We start from the raw sequence: 16,708 nt of genomic DNA, 5'->3' as shown, positions 1-16,708 counted from the left end.
GCCGGACCCCGCACTACTGATTTCCACCGAGGATTGCTGCTGTGGGAGTGCCAAGTTTTCCTGATCTGGATTGGGACTCCGCTGCTGCGCCTGATTGGTTCGGAATAGCGGTGGTATGCCCTTACAGAATACACCGGATTCCACCTGCCGACCGACCGACATGTTAAAGGCGATGAATTCCCAGCCTGCGAGCCTGGCCGTGCAAGCGCACAACCGCCGCCATGCGTCTCGGAGCCCTTATCCCCCTGACACTGCTGGGCACAACCGCTGCCGCAGCTTTCAGAGCCCAAGACACGATCGACCGCGATGTGGTGATTCTCGGCGGGGGTGCAGCGGGCACATTTGCAGCCGTGCAGCTCCGCGAACAGGGCCACACCGTCGCCCTCGTCGAGCAGAAAAGCAGATTAGGCGGCCACGCGGAAACGCTCTACCTTCCCGACGGGAAATACGTCAATTACGGCGTCGAGGGATACTTCAATAACGAGATTACAAAAGACTTTTTTGCGCAGCTGGATGTGGAGTATGAACCTGTCCTGCCAGGCACAATCCTGACCCAGCACGTCAATTTCCGTACTGGCAAGCGAGTCCTGCCCGGTAGTGAGCTGCTAACCACCGCTGCCGCGGCATTGCTATACCGCGGCGCAATCGAGCAATTTAATTACCTGGCGGAGGGACTGTATGATCTGCCCGAGGAGGTCCCTGAGATCCTGCTGCGCCCGTTCAGGGAATTTGTCCACAAGTACAAGCTATGGGGTGCTGTCGACCTGATCTTCTCCTTCGCCGAAAGTGTAGGCAACATGCTCGACAGGCCCACTCTATACGTGATCCAGGACTTTGGCATTCCGCACATCGACGCGCTCCTAAATGGAGGATACATTCGCCCCAAGGACGGAACCGACGTGCTCTTTGACAAGGCCGCTGACTACATTGACGAGGCAAACAACATCTTCTACGACTCGACGGCGACCCAGACATCCCGCGACAAGAACGGTGTCAAAGTTGTCATCCAGAATGCCAAAACCAGTGCTCAGAAACTCATCCGCGCAAAGAAACTGCTCATCGCGTTCCCGCCTGTCCTGGAAAAGCTATCTGGCTTTGACCTCACGGAACAAGAATCTACCCTCTTCGCCAAGTTGACATACATTAACTACTACGCCGCCGTCGTGACCAACACCGCCGTCCCGGACAACTTCATAATCCTCAACACAGACCCCTCCAACCAACCCGGCAGTCTACCGACAACCCCCTTCAACTGGGCGCTCGAGTATTCCGGCGTCCCGGGCTACTTCATGAACAAGATCGTTGGCGAGGCGAACCTGACAGAAGCCGAGGCCCGGGCGTTGATAATCGACGACCTAAAACGGATGAGTACTGCCGGGACCTTCAGGATCAAGGACGGCCAGGAGCCGGAGATCGCAGCGTTTGCCTCGCACTCGCCCGAGACGTTAATGGTTTCGGTTGAGGATGTCAGGGAAGGTTTTTATAGGAAGCTCTATGAGCTGCAGGGCCAGGCTAGTACGTTCTATACGGGGTATGCGTTTTGCACGGATTACTCGACCGTGCTGTGGAAATATACGAGCGGTATTGTGGGTCGGATTGCGAATGGGCTGTAATAACTGGGTATATATTGCATATATGGCTGTTTGACTGATCGTGTGTGAGTTGGCTACTAATATCTTATTGTCAGATTTTGCCACTACACCAAAAAGGGTAAACCCTTATTAGTAAGGGCTTTTTATTCTGGTTGTCACTTATACTCTACCACCTGACTAGCACCTAGCATGTAGCGCTCACCCGCTATTCGCCTCGCGCGCCCAAGTCAAGCAAACATTCCTGCCGATCAGGGCTACCCGGCATAATTGCCTTTCCACCGTCCAAACAAATTGAGAATGAGAATGACAAGACTGGCACTAGGCTTCCGTACTGATTGTGATCCGAGTGTCCGCCACGAGTCAAAATGCCGCTCACTACCCGCTTCGTTATGTCCACCTAGAAATTAAGCTTGGCTGCTTCAATCTCGAGCGGACCATTACCTGAATCGACTCAAAATCACAGAATCTCAGCTACTCTTAAGTCATTACTGTAGCCTTCAAGCCCCTCGGGCTCCTGAGCCGTGAAAAGCAACACCATTCCAATGACCAGCCGCCCTGATCATCGGATAATGGAGCCACATCGGATGCTTCTTCTCTTCTGCAACGAATCTGGCTAAGGAGTAGTTGGTACTCGACTATCGAGGGTCTATATAAGGTGGCTTGTGTATCTACCATTCTGTTCTCTAACTAAGTCCAAGAGCTCGCTCCCTCTGGCAATGATCACTTAGTTCTCTCTACTCTGTGCCAACTTCCTCTGACCAACCGTGGATTCGCTACATCTCAAAAACGCCCGAAATGCTATACAAATGATAATCGACTTGATTGCATGCGTTGAGAGCCAGCAAGCCATACTCCTCGTGAAATGGGCCTCCTTGGTGCTGCAGTAGTAGTCAACAATGAACACATTGATTAGACCACTCGTGGACCATGCAACAATCTGGCTATACAGTCTCTGGGAAAACTTGAAAAGTCCTACCAGGATATGATAGAGCAATGCAACCAGTCCAGTATTCTCCCAAATGCTATCTACCCTGAAATAGAATGAGTGGCCATTCCGGGTGCGGGATTGAGTCGCCGGAAGGACCGACCTTAATCTTCCCTCCCCGCTCCAAGCTCAGTTAGAGTGGAGGATGTATATAGGGTGCCATGATATTAGATGCTACATGTCTAGTTTTAATATGCTGCATGATGACGAAATTGTAGGAGCACATGTTGGACAAAACGTACTCGTAACTGGACCCGAAACGATCACTTTATTCAGGCTCCATTACATGACCATCATGCAGCTAGGAAGCACAAGCGGATAATGCGGTAAATTTCCTACTTTAAAGCACGCAAGACCGCCCAAATCGATTTAGCTATCCACTTCAAATTCCCTGAGCAATAAGTTGGCCTAGGTAGCCCGTGTCACGGTCCGGATCCGGCCTATAGGGCTCAGACCCAATCGGCCACGTGATCCACCAAGAAGGCTTAGCCGCGAGGTCCTCCGGACCTCCGCTTTGCTTCTCCCTTGTCATATTCTCGATAATATAATATCTATTAGTTCGCGTTCCTTACAACCTCTCAGTACCCACGTTGAGATGATCACTTGTATCTGGAAGCGGTAGGTCTTTAGTTGAAAATTGGAGGAGCATACAGGCGGGCTTCACCCCGTCCCAGCTTGTAGGCGGACAAGAAGGCACCTTGGGGTCGGTATTCCGCGAAACAAGGAGGACGACATGCCCAGTACCGCTTCCAACAGGGTTTAATAATTATGAATAAGAATTGTGTGCTCAGAGGCACACCAAGATACCATAATACCAATTCAAAGCGAAAAAAACATACAACAGCTGGGATTCGCATGTGGTCACCCACCATACTACTAACCAGCCGGCGTGTGGCTTAAACGCGGATAGAAGTACAGTAAAACCTGGTTTTAACGAATAATACTTTTCACCGCCTCAATTTTTTATATCCAGGAATTCGTTATATCCAGGAAACCCCCTATTTTCAATTTTGCCCCCCAAAAAATAGCCTCGAATGTCAAACTGACGCCTGTTTTGGATCTCCTGTCTCTGTATATTTTTCTCTAGCCGGTTTAGGAGCCGAATTAGGGCTGTGTCGCCCTCTTCTTGCTGCTCCATGTATAGCCGTAGTGTACGCAGTGAGGTTAGCGCGTTGTGTGATGTTATAGGGGTTTGAACCTCGATCTCATGATCAATATCTTCCTCTTCAGCGTCAGCACCCTGTGGCTCTTGGAATTGAGCTAAAACCCGATTTTCAATGCTATTTGGATCATCAGTAATTTCTTCATCAGATGGATTTAGAAATTACTGTATATCCATTGCATCCCGGATAGCAATCATGCTTTGTAGACGCTGTACATCATTATATATATCCGCGTATACCGGTGTTGTATCACCAGGTGCGCTCTTAGCATATAAGCCCTTATGAAAACAATTGATAATTGTCTGAGCCGATAAATCAGATTCCCATACTTGAATTTCCCATCGGATTGCTTTCAAGATATCCATTGTGGTTACAGGATCACGCCCGGCTTCATATTCTTGAAGCATATAGCGTACCCACTGTTGACGCCAAAGGGTCCTCCACGTATTAATAATACCTTGATCAAGTGGGGGATATTTGCTTGTCGTATTTGCTGGTAGCCAAATAATCAAGGTATTTTGTAATGGCTGTGACGACATATTAATCTCTTGAACTGCCTTCTCATGCACAGAGAAGTTATCCATTAAAAGGGCGACTTTTCGACCTGTCATTCGCAGATCAAACCAGCGTAGCCACTCCTCCATAATCAGTGCTGTCATCCAAGCTGATTTATTATGCCGCCAGTAGACTCCAAGATTCTGGATATTGATTCGAGCAGCACTAAACGCGCGTGGTGTTGCAGACCGGCCAATAATCCAGAAAACAGAGCATAGACGCATCATTTCCATCCATTCAAAAAGTGTAAAAATGCTAATCGACAATGACGATCTTCGCCAGCTTCACACCGCCATCTTGTCACCCTTCGGGCTAGCAAAAGATCGTCGCTTGCAATGTGTACATGAACATAGCAACCCCGCACTAGGAGGGGTATTAAAGCGCTTTCTATCCAGGTACGGAGTGGGTTGTGATGACAAGACAGCGTTTCACTTTGAAAGTTTCCGTTTCCTTCCTATACACCTTTTATCCTTCCAAAATGGCCAAATGGTGGGAAGTTGCAAAAGATATCTCATTCAATAATGAGAGCAAAGATGCCATTCTGAGCGCAAAGCTACCTGACCAGCACGGCAAATATTGGGACTCGAGTGTCTCCCTCACCAAATATATAGGAGTCGAATACGGTGCGTCAATCTAAGACTCCTGAGTTTAATAATTGCCTGATTGCTAAATGCCGTGTAGGAATCCTTCAATGGGGTGGCCGCTTGGTCGGAGTTACCAGCGACGTCAAAGATTTCGGTTTCTCTAGTGGTAACCCTCCATACTTGACTTGCCTGGCCAGGAACATGAATGGTGGCTTTGTGACAACCAAGTTTGAGCTCAGCGAGATGGATGTCTCCAACAACAATGGAGCGTTCAGCATTGACACTCGTGGTGGTCCCCATGACCCTCGAACGGTGAGGAACGACCTTGCCTTGTTCGCCTAAACCTCGCTTAAATACCCCAGATTCATCTCCAACCGGACCCCGCACCCGATTGTCTACAACATAGTATCTATCTTCTATCTGGAATAGTCTCTTCGTAATATGAGGCCGGTTCGCCGGCTTTCTTGGCCTTTTCCGCAGCCATATTTGCGGCCGCGTCCTGTCCGTCAAAGAGCACTGCAATCTCCTCCAACGTCGGGCCCCTCGTTTCTACGAAATAGAACCAGATGACCAAACACTCAATCACCAGGACCGCCACGGGGACGAAACGAGGACCCAGACTATGTAGGGTTTTCTATTACCGTCATTATCCCAGCCAGAATATATATTGCAGAGGTAGAGGCCTATACTATTTGCGAGAAGATCTAGAGGCAGGCTCCAGGGAATGAATGTGGAACCTACTAGACCTAGAGGATCGAGAGCCGACCACCGTTCGGCATTGCCATGTAAGTAACACCCGCAATCTTATATACTTTGACTATACAGTCCTTACAATGCCTTCAACAGCCCCTCATGCTTGACCACCCAGCTCCCATCATCAGGAAACCCGGGAGCATGTCCCTCAGACCCTTCCCAGCCAGCAGCCATATACGCAACTACCGTGCCCGTCAGCTTCATGAATTCCATGACCACGACATGTTGCGACTTACTTGCAAGCAGATACCCTGCATTCCCAGGCATGAACGGCGGTGGTGTCCCCCCTAAGCCATAAAGTCAGTGACCGTCTGAGTGCCAACGAACTGGGGAAGCAAATAAAACCAACCATCACCCCCTCTAACCGCGAACCCTATCCCAACCATTAGCACACCCTCACGTGTAATAGCGACAGAATTATAAGAAGCCATACCTGCATCGTCAAAAATCCATCTTTCACTCGTCAAATGCCGTATCGCCCGCTCTCGTTCTCCAATGCGTGCAGAATTAATTGAGAGCACAACCCTCCCCCATCCCCTGATATCCTCATCCTTCCAAATTTCATCGACCTTATCCGCCGTTTTCTTCGCGATCTCAGAGTCCACCGCGGGTGTATCCGGCAATATCCCCTGGAGCATGATCAGGCTCCGTGGGTCGTCGGTCAGGGAGGGATCATTCCACCAGGAACTATTCAGCCCTTCGTACACGGCGTAAAGACCGTCGACTATGGGAGGTGGTGCGAGTTTGGTAGCGACGGTCTTCCATGTCGATGGGACTGGTTTGTCTAGTTCTGTTCTCCAGGAGATTGCCACATCGAGTGCGTACCGGCAGTATGCTATCTAGTCCAATCAAGTTAATATGTGGCATTGGGGTCGTGGAGGGGGGAACAGATTGGGTACTTCGTAGGCTAAGTTCATAGTCTCAGTGGGTGGGGTGTTTTCTGTGACGCCGTAGGACCTGTATAATCCTTTGGAGTTAGCAAGGTATCAAGAGGGCTTGGGATAGGGAGAACACACGGCGGTCCAAGATCATAATACCCTGAACTCTTGTTTGGCCACGCGTACGAAGCCAAGTAATCCGCTGTAACCGTTATCACGCGATCCCATTTCTCCAGGGTCTTGCGTGTCGGAGAGGCCTTGTAGGCGAGTTTGGCGAGGTACATTGGGTGAGGCTATCGAGATTAGTATTCCTGACCATGGCTGCGGATGCAATAGAAGAGGAAGCAGCTTACCTGCTGCCACAGCAGAAGGCCATTGATTCCCCCAGGCGAACTTACGCCCGTATTTGTTTCGGTCATTTTGGGCCACCTACGGAGTCAGCATCTCGCAGTATAAGGCGCGGGAGTACGGATACCTCGCCCCGTCCCACCCCATCTTCTGTGCCCGTTCAATCGAAGAAGGAAGCAAGCTCTCATAAAGCGCTGGAAAGATGGCATCGAAGAATTTCTTTCGTCCCCAAGTCACCCAATGCGCGTTGTGCCAGACAACCATCTCCATATGGAACTTGCCATACCACCCATTGTTCATCAGCCCGCTCTCCTGCGGAGACTGAGCCGTCGCCGCACTGTTCACACGGACATGGTACTGCGAGAGGATGATTCGGCGCTGGAGCTCATTTGCGGCTGCGTTGGAGGAGGAGGTTAGATCGACGAAGCCACCGGTTTGCCAGTAATTGTTCCAGGCGAGGCTGTTGCGCTGGCGGATTGTGGATGGAAGTGCCGGCGAAGATCTCTCCGGCGAAAAGAGGGCAGAGAAGGAGAGGGCCGATGTCTTGGAACGCGGTTGGAGTGTGTATCTGTGTTTTGCTGGACCCGTTGCGTTTCGAGGTTGGGCGAGGTGGAGAGGTGAGGAGTTCGGCCAGCGGAGGCTCACAAAATAGCTTGTTTCTTGCAGTTCGTGGTGGATATGTGCCGTGTTCTTTTCGCGGCTCAGGAGAAGGGAGGTCGTATGGTTGTCTGAAAAATCGTAGACCCCAACGAAAACCTCATACTTGTATTTTGTGGAGTGGATAGGCGGATATGGAAAATCGAGCTCGACAGTCAGATCACCAGTCTCAATCAAATCAGACTCAATTTCAAAGGCCACGGCGTCTGACTCGAAATCCCCCTGCGTGACCACTTTGACATGTTTTTCGTCTATTTTGAATGTCGAAATAATGACTCCATTCCACAGATCGAGTTCCTGCCTCGGGTCCGCGATCTTCTCTGCTGGAAGGGTGGCATTCTTGTATCTGAGTCCAATCCGTCCTAGATTGATGCGGTTGGGATTCCCAATCAACCACTGGGATACTGCAGGAAGATCAGGGTCTGGAATATCGTAGGAGACGTTTCGACCATGGGTAAGCATAGGAACGCCAGTATAGTCGTCAAGCTGCTCTCTGGGGGCTCGTCAGATGAGATTGTTTCGGGGCGATACAAAACCTACCCGTTCGTCGGGAGCGAGTCATTATGCCAGCCCCAGCTTGATAGCGTGTTGAATGGAAGGAAACTCTGCACAGAAATCAACTACAGCTCCCAGAAATGAACGATACTACGGTTGGCTTGCCTGCATCCCAGTATTATCGACACTGAAGGCAAAATCCCCATTCCCGACCTGCAGCGGGGTGGTCTCGTTGTCGATCAGTTGCGTCCGGACGACATTGTACTTGGACACTATACTCTCCCTACCGGTAGTTCTAGTGTGTGAACCTAATCACTCAAGAGTCAGCTACACTTACCGATCAATTCGTCCAAGGGCCGTGGCGGGCAAGACCCAGACACATAGCGAGAACGGTTTCGCGAGAAGCATTCTGGCAGAGGTACCTTCTTAGTTTCTCTTCGTTCGATGCTCAGGATATTGGCGAGTAGTCTGTTTTATGGAGTCTCGGAGCATTTTTAACCGACGATCTGGGGTATTTGTCCCCGCATCGTGCATAGGCTAGAAAAGAATTAATGCACCAATGTCGTGGGACCCTTATGCTAAAGGTATTCCGAGCGCTAATCAGGCTAAATAGCTAGAATGAAGATCAGCTAGCTAAGGAAAGCGATGTCAAAAGAGCTATTCGAACAAGCGAAAATGAAGTAATTGCTTCTCGGATGCGAATGAGGATGAAATACACTGATCTGGAGGGACAATACTACCACTGCTGGAATTATCGCGTAAGCTTAGAAATAAGTTTTAACTGGACCAGAATTGCTTAGCGAGCTCAGAGCCTTGCATGGCCCAGCACATTAAGAGAGAAGTATAAGCAGTCCAGGATTAGTTATAGCTGCCAGGAGCCGGATTCGTTCAAGTGCCTATCTGTAGAGGGCCGCTGCCCTGGTAGCAGAGTCTCCGTTTTACTTCAGTGTAAATGGCCGTCGCAGATGCTCAGCGGCCCGCAATCCACCTTACCCTGACAACAGTAGACACTATAGCAGCTTTAGGAGCTTGGGTTCTCCGACCAAATGTCCATGCACCTGAGGGATTAGGCACTTCTCAGTATATCCAGCAACAGTTGCCTTCATATACTCAATAAGATGGAAAAGTTGTGCAGTTTGCGGTTGACGCCGCAGGGCTAAGTTCAATCAAATGGCGGTCTCTTGGCGGCGTCATTAAGGATGACAGAGATGATAGCGGCTTGGGAAGAGGGCTTCTGGGTATATCTTTATATGCCATCATCTGAGAAGGCGCAGAGTTTCGGAGGGCTAGGAGACTCTGGTACGAAGTATCCTATACTTGGAACAATTATCAATCCGGAGGTTACGTCTGGTTAGCCTTCCGGGAAATGACGACGTCTATGTCTATAATTCTAAAGACAAGCTTCTCGTACGATTGCAGGGACTGGACTTCCGGTGCGATATAGTTGCTGTAGCAACAGGCCTCGAGCCTTCTTGACCTGGCACTGCGAGAGCCTGCACCGACTTACCCTTTCAGAAGTAGTACAAAGAGAAAGAATCATGATATAGTCTTCTCGAGACTCTTGAGAGGAGGGTTTGATATTCATGAACAGTTTCTAACTTTGTGGAAAAATCAATAGAATGATTCCCTGAGGAGGTGGAGTGGTTTGCGCTGGATCCGACATAGAGTCCAATGTTGCATGTCACTATAAACTTGATCCTAGTAGGAAAACAGATGAAATTGTCTGTTTGCAGTATCAGAAAGGAGAATTCAAGGGTTGCGTTGCGGACGTTGCCCGAATGGGCCAAGTTGGATGGGCTCTGGGCTTTTGGCAAGGAAACAATGCTGATAGAGCAACCAGCTCATCATTGGCTTCATTCACGGCTTGCATGCAGGAACTCTATGTAGTCTGAGGACGAACAGAGGGTGGGATGATGATTGTAAACTAGTCGGTTGGACCTGCCGCTGACGCTGCTACCATAACCAGCGGCAGGTTGCGGAGCCGAAGTACAAAGAGTGCCAGATAAACCTCTGCATTATATCTCTGTTCACATTAACTCATTCTTTTTCCACAGCTTAGATGCTATTCTTCCGGCTACCATATTATACGGTATAGCTAGTCTATCCGATCATGGTCTCGTTCTACGACCTTCCGCCTGAACTCGTCGAATCAGTCGCCTCGTTCCTGTGGTTGAGCGAAGATATCTGCTCGCTGCGCCTTACATGTCGATATTTCTACCTCAGTACACTGCGGCACTTTAGAAAATCCCGATTTGAGACCGTCAGTGTTGACCTCTACCTGAGTTCCCTCCACCGGCTCGAGGGGCTGTGCACAAGACCAGACCTCGTGCGAAATATCCAGCGTCTTGTTATCTGGACAAAATGGACGGCTGGGAGACCGGCTGGAACAAAGCAATTCTGGCAGCGGTACCCGTCTGGACAACTGATCATGTCCCAGGCCATCATACGCCGATGGCGCTCGGTGATTGAGCACCTCGTCTGCTGTAGGTCGTTTTGTATTTACCATCGAACCGACCCCCCGGGTACTTACTGGGATCCCGACCTTACGACTGACGACGAGTATGAGCCGGACTGGCGGGTATCGTTGTCGGCAAGTGATATCGTGGCAATCATGCTGAGTATTTTCAGTGCAAGTCAAATCCCAGTGCTCAGTTTTGTTCTGGGATGTGGCAGGTATTTCAGCAAAAACCCAGGGCATCAAATTGATACGACGCGCCTCGACCCAGTTCTACTCCGGTCGCCCAATTTCAAATATGCCTGGTCCAACCTGACTGCCCTAGTTCTTGAGTCTGAAATTAGGGGGAGTCCGTCTGTGCAGTTTGCTACATCCCTCGTGCAAGCAGCGACTAGGCTTCGACGATTGACAATCAACTTTGACCACGGGCATGACGCGGTGGCTTTAATGGAGCAACTGTCGTGTACGGATTTCGAATTTCAACTTGAAGAGATTCATTTTGAGGCGGGATGGCTGGGATCTGGCGAATATCTCGTACAATTCTTGTCGAAGCATGACCGTACGCTCTGGACTCTTTCGTTGGTCTTGATTGGCATGAGACACGAGGCCTGGGTTCCCATGCTCAAAAGTCTCACTGAATTCAGAGCACTGAGGGCGTTCAGGCTTGTCTGCCCAACGGCTAGTGGAGCCGACAAGAAGAACTGCGTCAAGTTTCCCAACGTTGAGAAAAATTGCATGGTTGACGAAGCATCGGGAACGCAATTTAAATACAGGCGATTCTGGTTCCACGAGTCGCATATGACAATGGTCAGTTACTGTGGGTCGAATATGAAGGTTGCACTTCAGACATTGGTCGACGGCATCGAGTTCGCTTCTAAGAGGGAGCTGTCTTCGAGAGAGTCGTTCAAGTCGATCGATCAACGGCGGATGAGCATCAGCTCCATGGGTGTGTGGGATTAGCGGTCTAGAATAATGATATGACTGTTTCAAGCCAAGGCTGCATTCGAGAGATACGAGCTTTAGGAAATATGCTGCATGTGTGGCTTCAGAGGCAGCGGGCACAAGCTTCTCAGGGCTTCGATGTTTGAGGGGATGTCTATTGGCAGAACTCCTCTATGGTACAGTTGAGCCTCTAAAAACTCCTATATGTACTTTGATATGCGAAATCACCCAGCAACAGAGCCTGGGAGTTCATACAAAAAGTAATCATTGTCGTGTTATCCCAGCAGTGTCTTTTTGATACTCAGCATCGTAAGGCGATATTTTCCGAGAATGATCCAACCTCAACCAAATACAAATTTTCCAGCAGCGGACAGGGAAACCTTTCATAACTGACAGTCAAGGAATATTTTAAAGTATTCCTTAAACGTTGCATGCTCACATGCTGTACAGTTTTTGTGCTCGACGACAGGTTGGATGCGACGCAGCGGTACTATACAATGATCCCTTAATTAGTTCAAGTCCAGTCAACATAGGAGAGTGAATACAAACATTCAGCACGCAAGTCCACACACCAGTGAGCATTTAGACAGTATCATGTCCAGTTTTCAGGAACAGTGGCCGAGGATGAAGGGGCGGTATTATATCACGTCTTCCTTGATCTCTGCAGGTTCAGCTTTGTCTTCGTCTGTGTTGATCATGTAGTTGATATTATTCCGCGCATTCTTCTTGAAAAAAGTGTAAGCAAGCTTTCTCCTATTTGAACTAAGGCTGAGGACTAACGTATCCCTTAATGGCATTGGCATGGACTTCGCCGCTTAATATTTGAGCAATATCACTACCATAAATCTTTTTGCAGCAGTGGCGTCAGCAGCGAATCAGGCTGCTCAGTCAAGAGCTGGAGCTTCGGCATCAGGTGTCTTGTGTAAGATTTCTTTGCTGGTTGAGACATTGTCATTGGGAGTATTGATGACTGCCAAGTCGAGATAGACTCTTTGATGCAGGTGGATGCTCGAAATGAGGAACGGAGCTGGATATCTACGTTGAATCATGGAAAAGTCAGCCTTAATGTATGACAGTCACTTTGGGTTGAAGAATACACAATTCTCGCAGCTGGCCACGAGATGAAACATACTTGCAGGAGACTTCACAGGCTGGTATCTGGATGCACAAGAGTAGAATCAAAGTGTTTGATAAGCCAGAATTCTGTGAATAGGGCAGTGTATCCTGAACACATGGGGACTTAAAATGGGTGATATAGAAATCAACTGGGTATCTTCAACCAGGATGTCGAGTGAAGGAGGATAGTACTTCTAGGGCAAAAGTTGTTCCATTGTAGATTTGCGACATGTAGTGTGTTATCTTTGGTGAATGTATGAAATTTCTGCTATTTTGACTGCGTCCATTGGTGGGATCCATTTTGCTGTGAATGGTCTGTGATTGCTTATATGCACTGGGCAGTCTACCCTGGAGGGATCCACCCGTCTTCTATGCACACCATTCAACTTTACGAATTCAGGATTTTTAGGCAGGGATGCCTATGCTAAGCCAGAAGGTGAAGTCAATGAGGGTAAAATTCTTACTTGCCTTGCCCTGGCTCTCCTCTTTCAAGAGTATGGTCATCGACCAGCTCCCTCTATCTTTTCCCACAACTTTTATGGCCGTATCTTCTCTGTTGCTTACCATCTTGTTCATCTCAGAAGTGCGGTCTATCACTGTAAGCCTTTTTATATCATTTTCTTCTCTCATTGTTTACCCTGTCAGTCACAGCCATGCAGTTCCAGGATATCCCAGAGGAGATCCTCCTGAACATCGTCGACACCGTTGCAGACGAAGGCATCCACTACCTGCATTCCCTCGCTCTGACCTGCAAGCGCTGTAATGTCCTCTGCAACATAGATGAGCGGCGTTCCTACCACTGCATCTTTATACACAGCTTCCTTGACTGCAACGCCGCTTTCAAGAAGCTCCTGGCCATCCTGCGCAAGCCTCGTCTTGGAAGGTATGTTCGCCATTTGGAGGTAAACATGCAGTCCAGGCTCAATGTTCCGTTTGCCATTCTTCCGCCAATCTGGGAGCGCAACCTGCCCGATGTGGATGTGAAGTTGCTCCGATCTGCTGTTAGAAATGCCGGCTTTGAGGGACGCCACGAGCAGAGGGTGATGCAAATGCTTATGCAAAGGGACGCGCACAGCCATTTCATGGCCCCGGCTTACAGGTATTATCCTTCTTCCCGAAGATCTTTCTGGATATCTCTGGCTAACCAAATCTTTAGTCTTGATATTGCTCGCGAACGCGGAGTCTACATTGGCCAAGCCATTGCCGCTGTCCTCCTTACTGTCTGTACTGATATCGAAAACATAGCCATTGGAACCCCTGCTGCGAGCGAGCTGACGTGGGACCAGCCTCCTCGTGACGGAGTGCTCGTTCATGCGTTCCCTCTGTGTCGAATCATGAAAGTTATTCATGAGTCGCCACTTCAGTGTGGGTATCTGAGCAAACTGAGAGTATTAGAACTGTTCACTCCTCGGCCGGGTAGCCGGATGTACGACCAAACGGATATCATTGGGCGCATGGAGATCTTCCAGGGACTACCGAGCCTGGAGACACTTGTGGTTGAGGGTGCGAGCTGGGGAACCAGTCACACCACTAGATTCGTCGAGAGTCGTTTCACGGTAGGCGATTGCCGCGCAAAGAACGTCTACATCACACACTCGAAGTTCGGCACCGATGTCCTTGCGGGTGTGCTCTCTGCTGTTTCTGAGCTTCGCGAGTTCACCTATTGTACCGGCGGCCGCATGGGACATCCACATTTCCGCGACGCAAACGACTACAATCCGTGCACCTTCTTCAAGTTCCTCCTGATTCACAAACGCACGCTTCGCACTCTCGACCTCGACTGCGATGCTCAACTCGAGGAGTCAATGAACACCTACTACGATGGTGGCGAAACCATCCTGGAGCATTATCCTGATGAGCTCAACCGCACTTGCGGCCCCTACTGCCGGCACATGGAAAACCTCCACTGGATCTTCAAATTAGAAGGTGGACTGCGTGATTTCACCGCGTTGACTCATATGAGAATAGGCGCTAAGACTCTCGTCCTTTTTGCCCTGGGTATCAACACTCGGCTCTCCCGGGCGCGCCCCTATCTCGATGGATTTATGCTGCTCCATGCTTTGCCGCCGAACCTCCAGGTCTTGACTGTTCGCGGCTTCCGGGTGCCTATTCCTGGAGCTTACTATAGTGTCGAATGGGCTCTCTTGAGACTTGCTGGTCTTTTGGCTAGACATCGTCCTAGCCTTGTTGTTGAGGGATTGGGTCCGCTAGTTCACAGCGGGCATGATCTTACTCGCCAACCGCTTCCGGCGGATGTTTATGGTCAAATTATTGGGCCTTAAGTTGTTATTGGGTACTTGTCCTTGTTTGACCTTTTACGAGGATTGGATGTTGCTTCTGTAGTACTCTCTGTTGTCCCAACACGCTGTATGCTTGTGATCTCACGCGGATTGGCAAGTATTGTTTCCTTCTGTCAGATGCCGAATCTATCCCTGTCTCTTCTTGGTCATTTGAGTGTATATGGCTAGGAAACAGTCGCGGAACGGACATTGTGATCTGCACTATGTCTCCTAGGTGAATAACTCTCCGAAATAGCGTGTGGCTAGCGCCACAATATGTACTAATATTCGCTACTGCATCCACTAATCTATCAAGGCTAGTATCACCCCAAGTCAGAACGGACTGATTTCTTTCTTGGCTTTCTTAGAAACAGAGGTCCAAAATAATTCTTGTCCATGTATAACCACCACGGCTCTGCTAATCCTGACCTACAAAATAGCACCGGAAACCTGCAAGATCAGCCTTTGACGGATTCGTCAAGTTTATGTCACAATAAATTCCGCTCTGTTCCCCATTGCTGGTGTGGAATCTGGTAACGCCGTCATTCCAGTATTTATTTGCTCGCGATGGACGAGACTTAGATTTCTTCCCAAGTAATGCAGGGCAAATGTGCCAGCAGGAACCAGGACGTTCATATACACGATTTCTTTTTCCTAGTGGAATATGATCTTTAGAAGTTCTCAATTCTCGTTCTTTATCCTTATTTTACTTAATTATACTACCATGGACACAATCGGTGGCCCGTCACCTTAAAACCATACATTGGCCGGGTTGAAATCACTACGGCGGGAGACTAGTACCTACTGTTGTTGATAGGAAGAATTGGTAAGAGCACTTGTTCTCGGTATTTACCAGATATCTCGTATGTTCTAGATAATGAATGCTCGGAGTCAACTTGCCTATTTTCGCAGTCTATTCATCAGATTTCTTCGTTAGACAGTAGACAATGTGTCGAACCCGGTGTTCGGAACGCAAGAACTAGACAGAAGTCCGCGGTTTCAGAATCCGCGGACTAAATCCACAGTGCAAACCGAGTTAGGTAGGAATTGCGGTTGAAAGACGGGTAATTCGTACAAATCGTACGCAAAGCTCGATGGGGTGGATATCACAGAAAACTAGATGAAAACAATTTGACCACAGCTTCTGCTTTGCAAATTAACTTGGTTTCAATCACTGAGCAACGAGCGGGCAAGTAGCAAGGGTACGTCTTAACATCGAGGCAGAGGATGCAGGATATCGCCTCGTTTGAATGGTTGTATAAGAACACGGTTATCGCGTTTGCCACATTTATATATTGAAGGGCCAGACATACCCGTCCTAAGTTGCCGTTGGTGAGACAGCAACGGACTGATTGGTTGCCTGATGCAGGTGATCTTAACCCGGGATGGACGGGATGGGCAGATGAGAAACGGGATGGGCAGGGTTTTTCTGCAAGAATCAGGGTTATGCGATACAATCAAAGCTTTCATAGATACATTTAAAAAAGAAGCAGCGGTAAGTCTAGATTTACTGAGCTTTTAGAAATGCTATCGAGTCGTGAGCTACTACACATCTCAGGCTTGGAAATGCTTCGATCACTCGAGAGCGCTAATGGCAATGGGTTCATTATACAGTAACAGTATACCGTTCCAGCTATCCTGAAAGGCTTGCAGGAATCTCATGCTGCTCTCTCCGGTACCGTAAAGCCTTCTGATAACCGAAGCTGGTACCACTAACTCAAGTGCTAGTCTCGCTTCGCGCTGAGGTCAAGTCCAAAGGAGCCCTCAATACTCTGATATCAGCCACATCAGACGTAATTGAAGAGGTTGCGCCAGAAACTACTAGTTACATCACAAGTCAGTTCCAGCCGCGTTTGGTCTTGGACTGTATCAGACCAATTCGATGTGCTGGGATCTGTATGCTTGC

The 16,708-nt window shown here is 49.0% G+C and overlaps 6 protein-coding genes across 6 annotated transcripts; 4 read left to right on the top strand and 2 right to left on the bottom strand.

Moving 5' to 3' along the window:
- Positions 1-221: 221 nt before the first annotated feature.
- Positions 222-1,649, top strand: BDW70DRAFT_166617 (uncharacterized protein; the record flags this gene model as incomplete). The annotated part of the gene is made up of 1 exon (XM_073742039.1): positions 222-1,649. One exon carries the CDS (start codon positions 222-224, stop codon positions 1,611-1,613), a length of 1,392 nt encoding a protein of 463 aa, XP_073597630.1. The 3' UTR covers positions 1,614-1,649.
- A 1,517-nt stretch (positions 1,650-3,166) lies between these two features.
- Positions 3,167-3,442, bottom strand: BDW70DRAFT_133081 (uncharacterized protein). The gene has a single exon (XM_073736266.1). The coding sequence runs from the start codon at positions 3,432-3,434 to the stop codon at positions 3,204-3,206; it is 231 nt and encodes a 76-aa protein (XP_073597629.1). The 5' UTR covers positions 3,435-3,442; the 3' UTR covers positions 3,167-3,203.
- Positions 3,443-4,773: 1,331 nt separating this feature from the next.
- Positions 4,774-5,221, top strand: BDW70DRAFT_158428 (CVNH domain-containing protein; the record flags this gene model as incomplete). Its single annotated transcript, XM_073740515.1, has 2 exons — positions 4,774-4,918; positions 4,977-5,221. 2 exons carry the CDS (start codon positions 4,774-4,776, stop codon positions 5,219-5,221), a joined length of 390 nt encoding a protein of 129 aa, XP_073597628.1.
- Positions 5,222-5,707: 486 nt separating this feature from the next.
- Positions 5,708-8,418, bottom strand: BDW70DRAFT_166616 (Six-hairpin glycosidase-like protein; the record flags this gene model as incomplete). Its single annotated transcript, XM_073742038.1, has 11 exons — positions 5,708-5,814; positions 5,869-5,919; positions 5,982-6,005; positions 6,066-6,471; positions 6,532-6,589; positions 6,649-6,803; positions 6,864-6,939; positions 6,986-8,008; positions 8,056-8,118; positions 8,165-8,293; positions 8,348-8,418. The coding sequence occupies 11 exons, from the start codon at positions 8,416-8,418 to the stop codon at positions 5,708-5,710; spliced, it is 2,163 nt and encodes a 720-aa protein (XP_073597627.1).
- A 2,020-nt stretch (positions 8,419-10,438) lies between these two features.
- Positions 10,439-11,425, top strand: BDW70DRAFT_158426 (uncharacterized protein; the record flags this gene model as incomplete). Its single annotated transcript, XM_073740514.1, has 1 exon — positions 10,439-11,425. The coding sequence occupies one exon, from the start codon at positions 10,439-10,441 to the stop codon at positions 11,423-11,425; it is 987 nt and encodes a 328-aa protein (XP_073597626.1).
- A 1,751-nt stretch (positions 11,426-13,176) lies between these two features.
- Positions 13,177-14,907, top strand: BDW70DRAFT_166614 (uncharacterized protein; the record flags this gene model as incomplete). Its single annotated transcript, XM_073742037.1, has 3 exons — positions 13,177-13,406; positions 13,443-13,622; positions 13,680-14,907. 3 exons carry the CDS (start codon positions 13,177-13,179, stop codon positions 14,803-14,805), a joined length of 1,536 nt encoding a protein of 511 aa, XP_073597625.1. The 3' UTR covers positions 14,806-14,907.
- Positions 14,908-16,708: the final 1,801 nt, after the last annotated feature.

This window comes from Aspergillus foveolatus (assembly GCF_047715535.1).
Source record: "Aspergillus foveolatus strain CBS 279.81 unplaced genomic scaffold BDW70scaffold_14, whole genome shotgun sequence".
NCBI lineage: Eukaryota > Fungi > Ascomycota > Eurotiomycetes > Eurotiales > Aspergillaceae > Aspergillus > Aspergillus foveolatus.
Note: the sequence above shows the minus strand (reverse complement) of the source record. Positions and strands in the feature narration are given on the sequence as shown.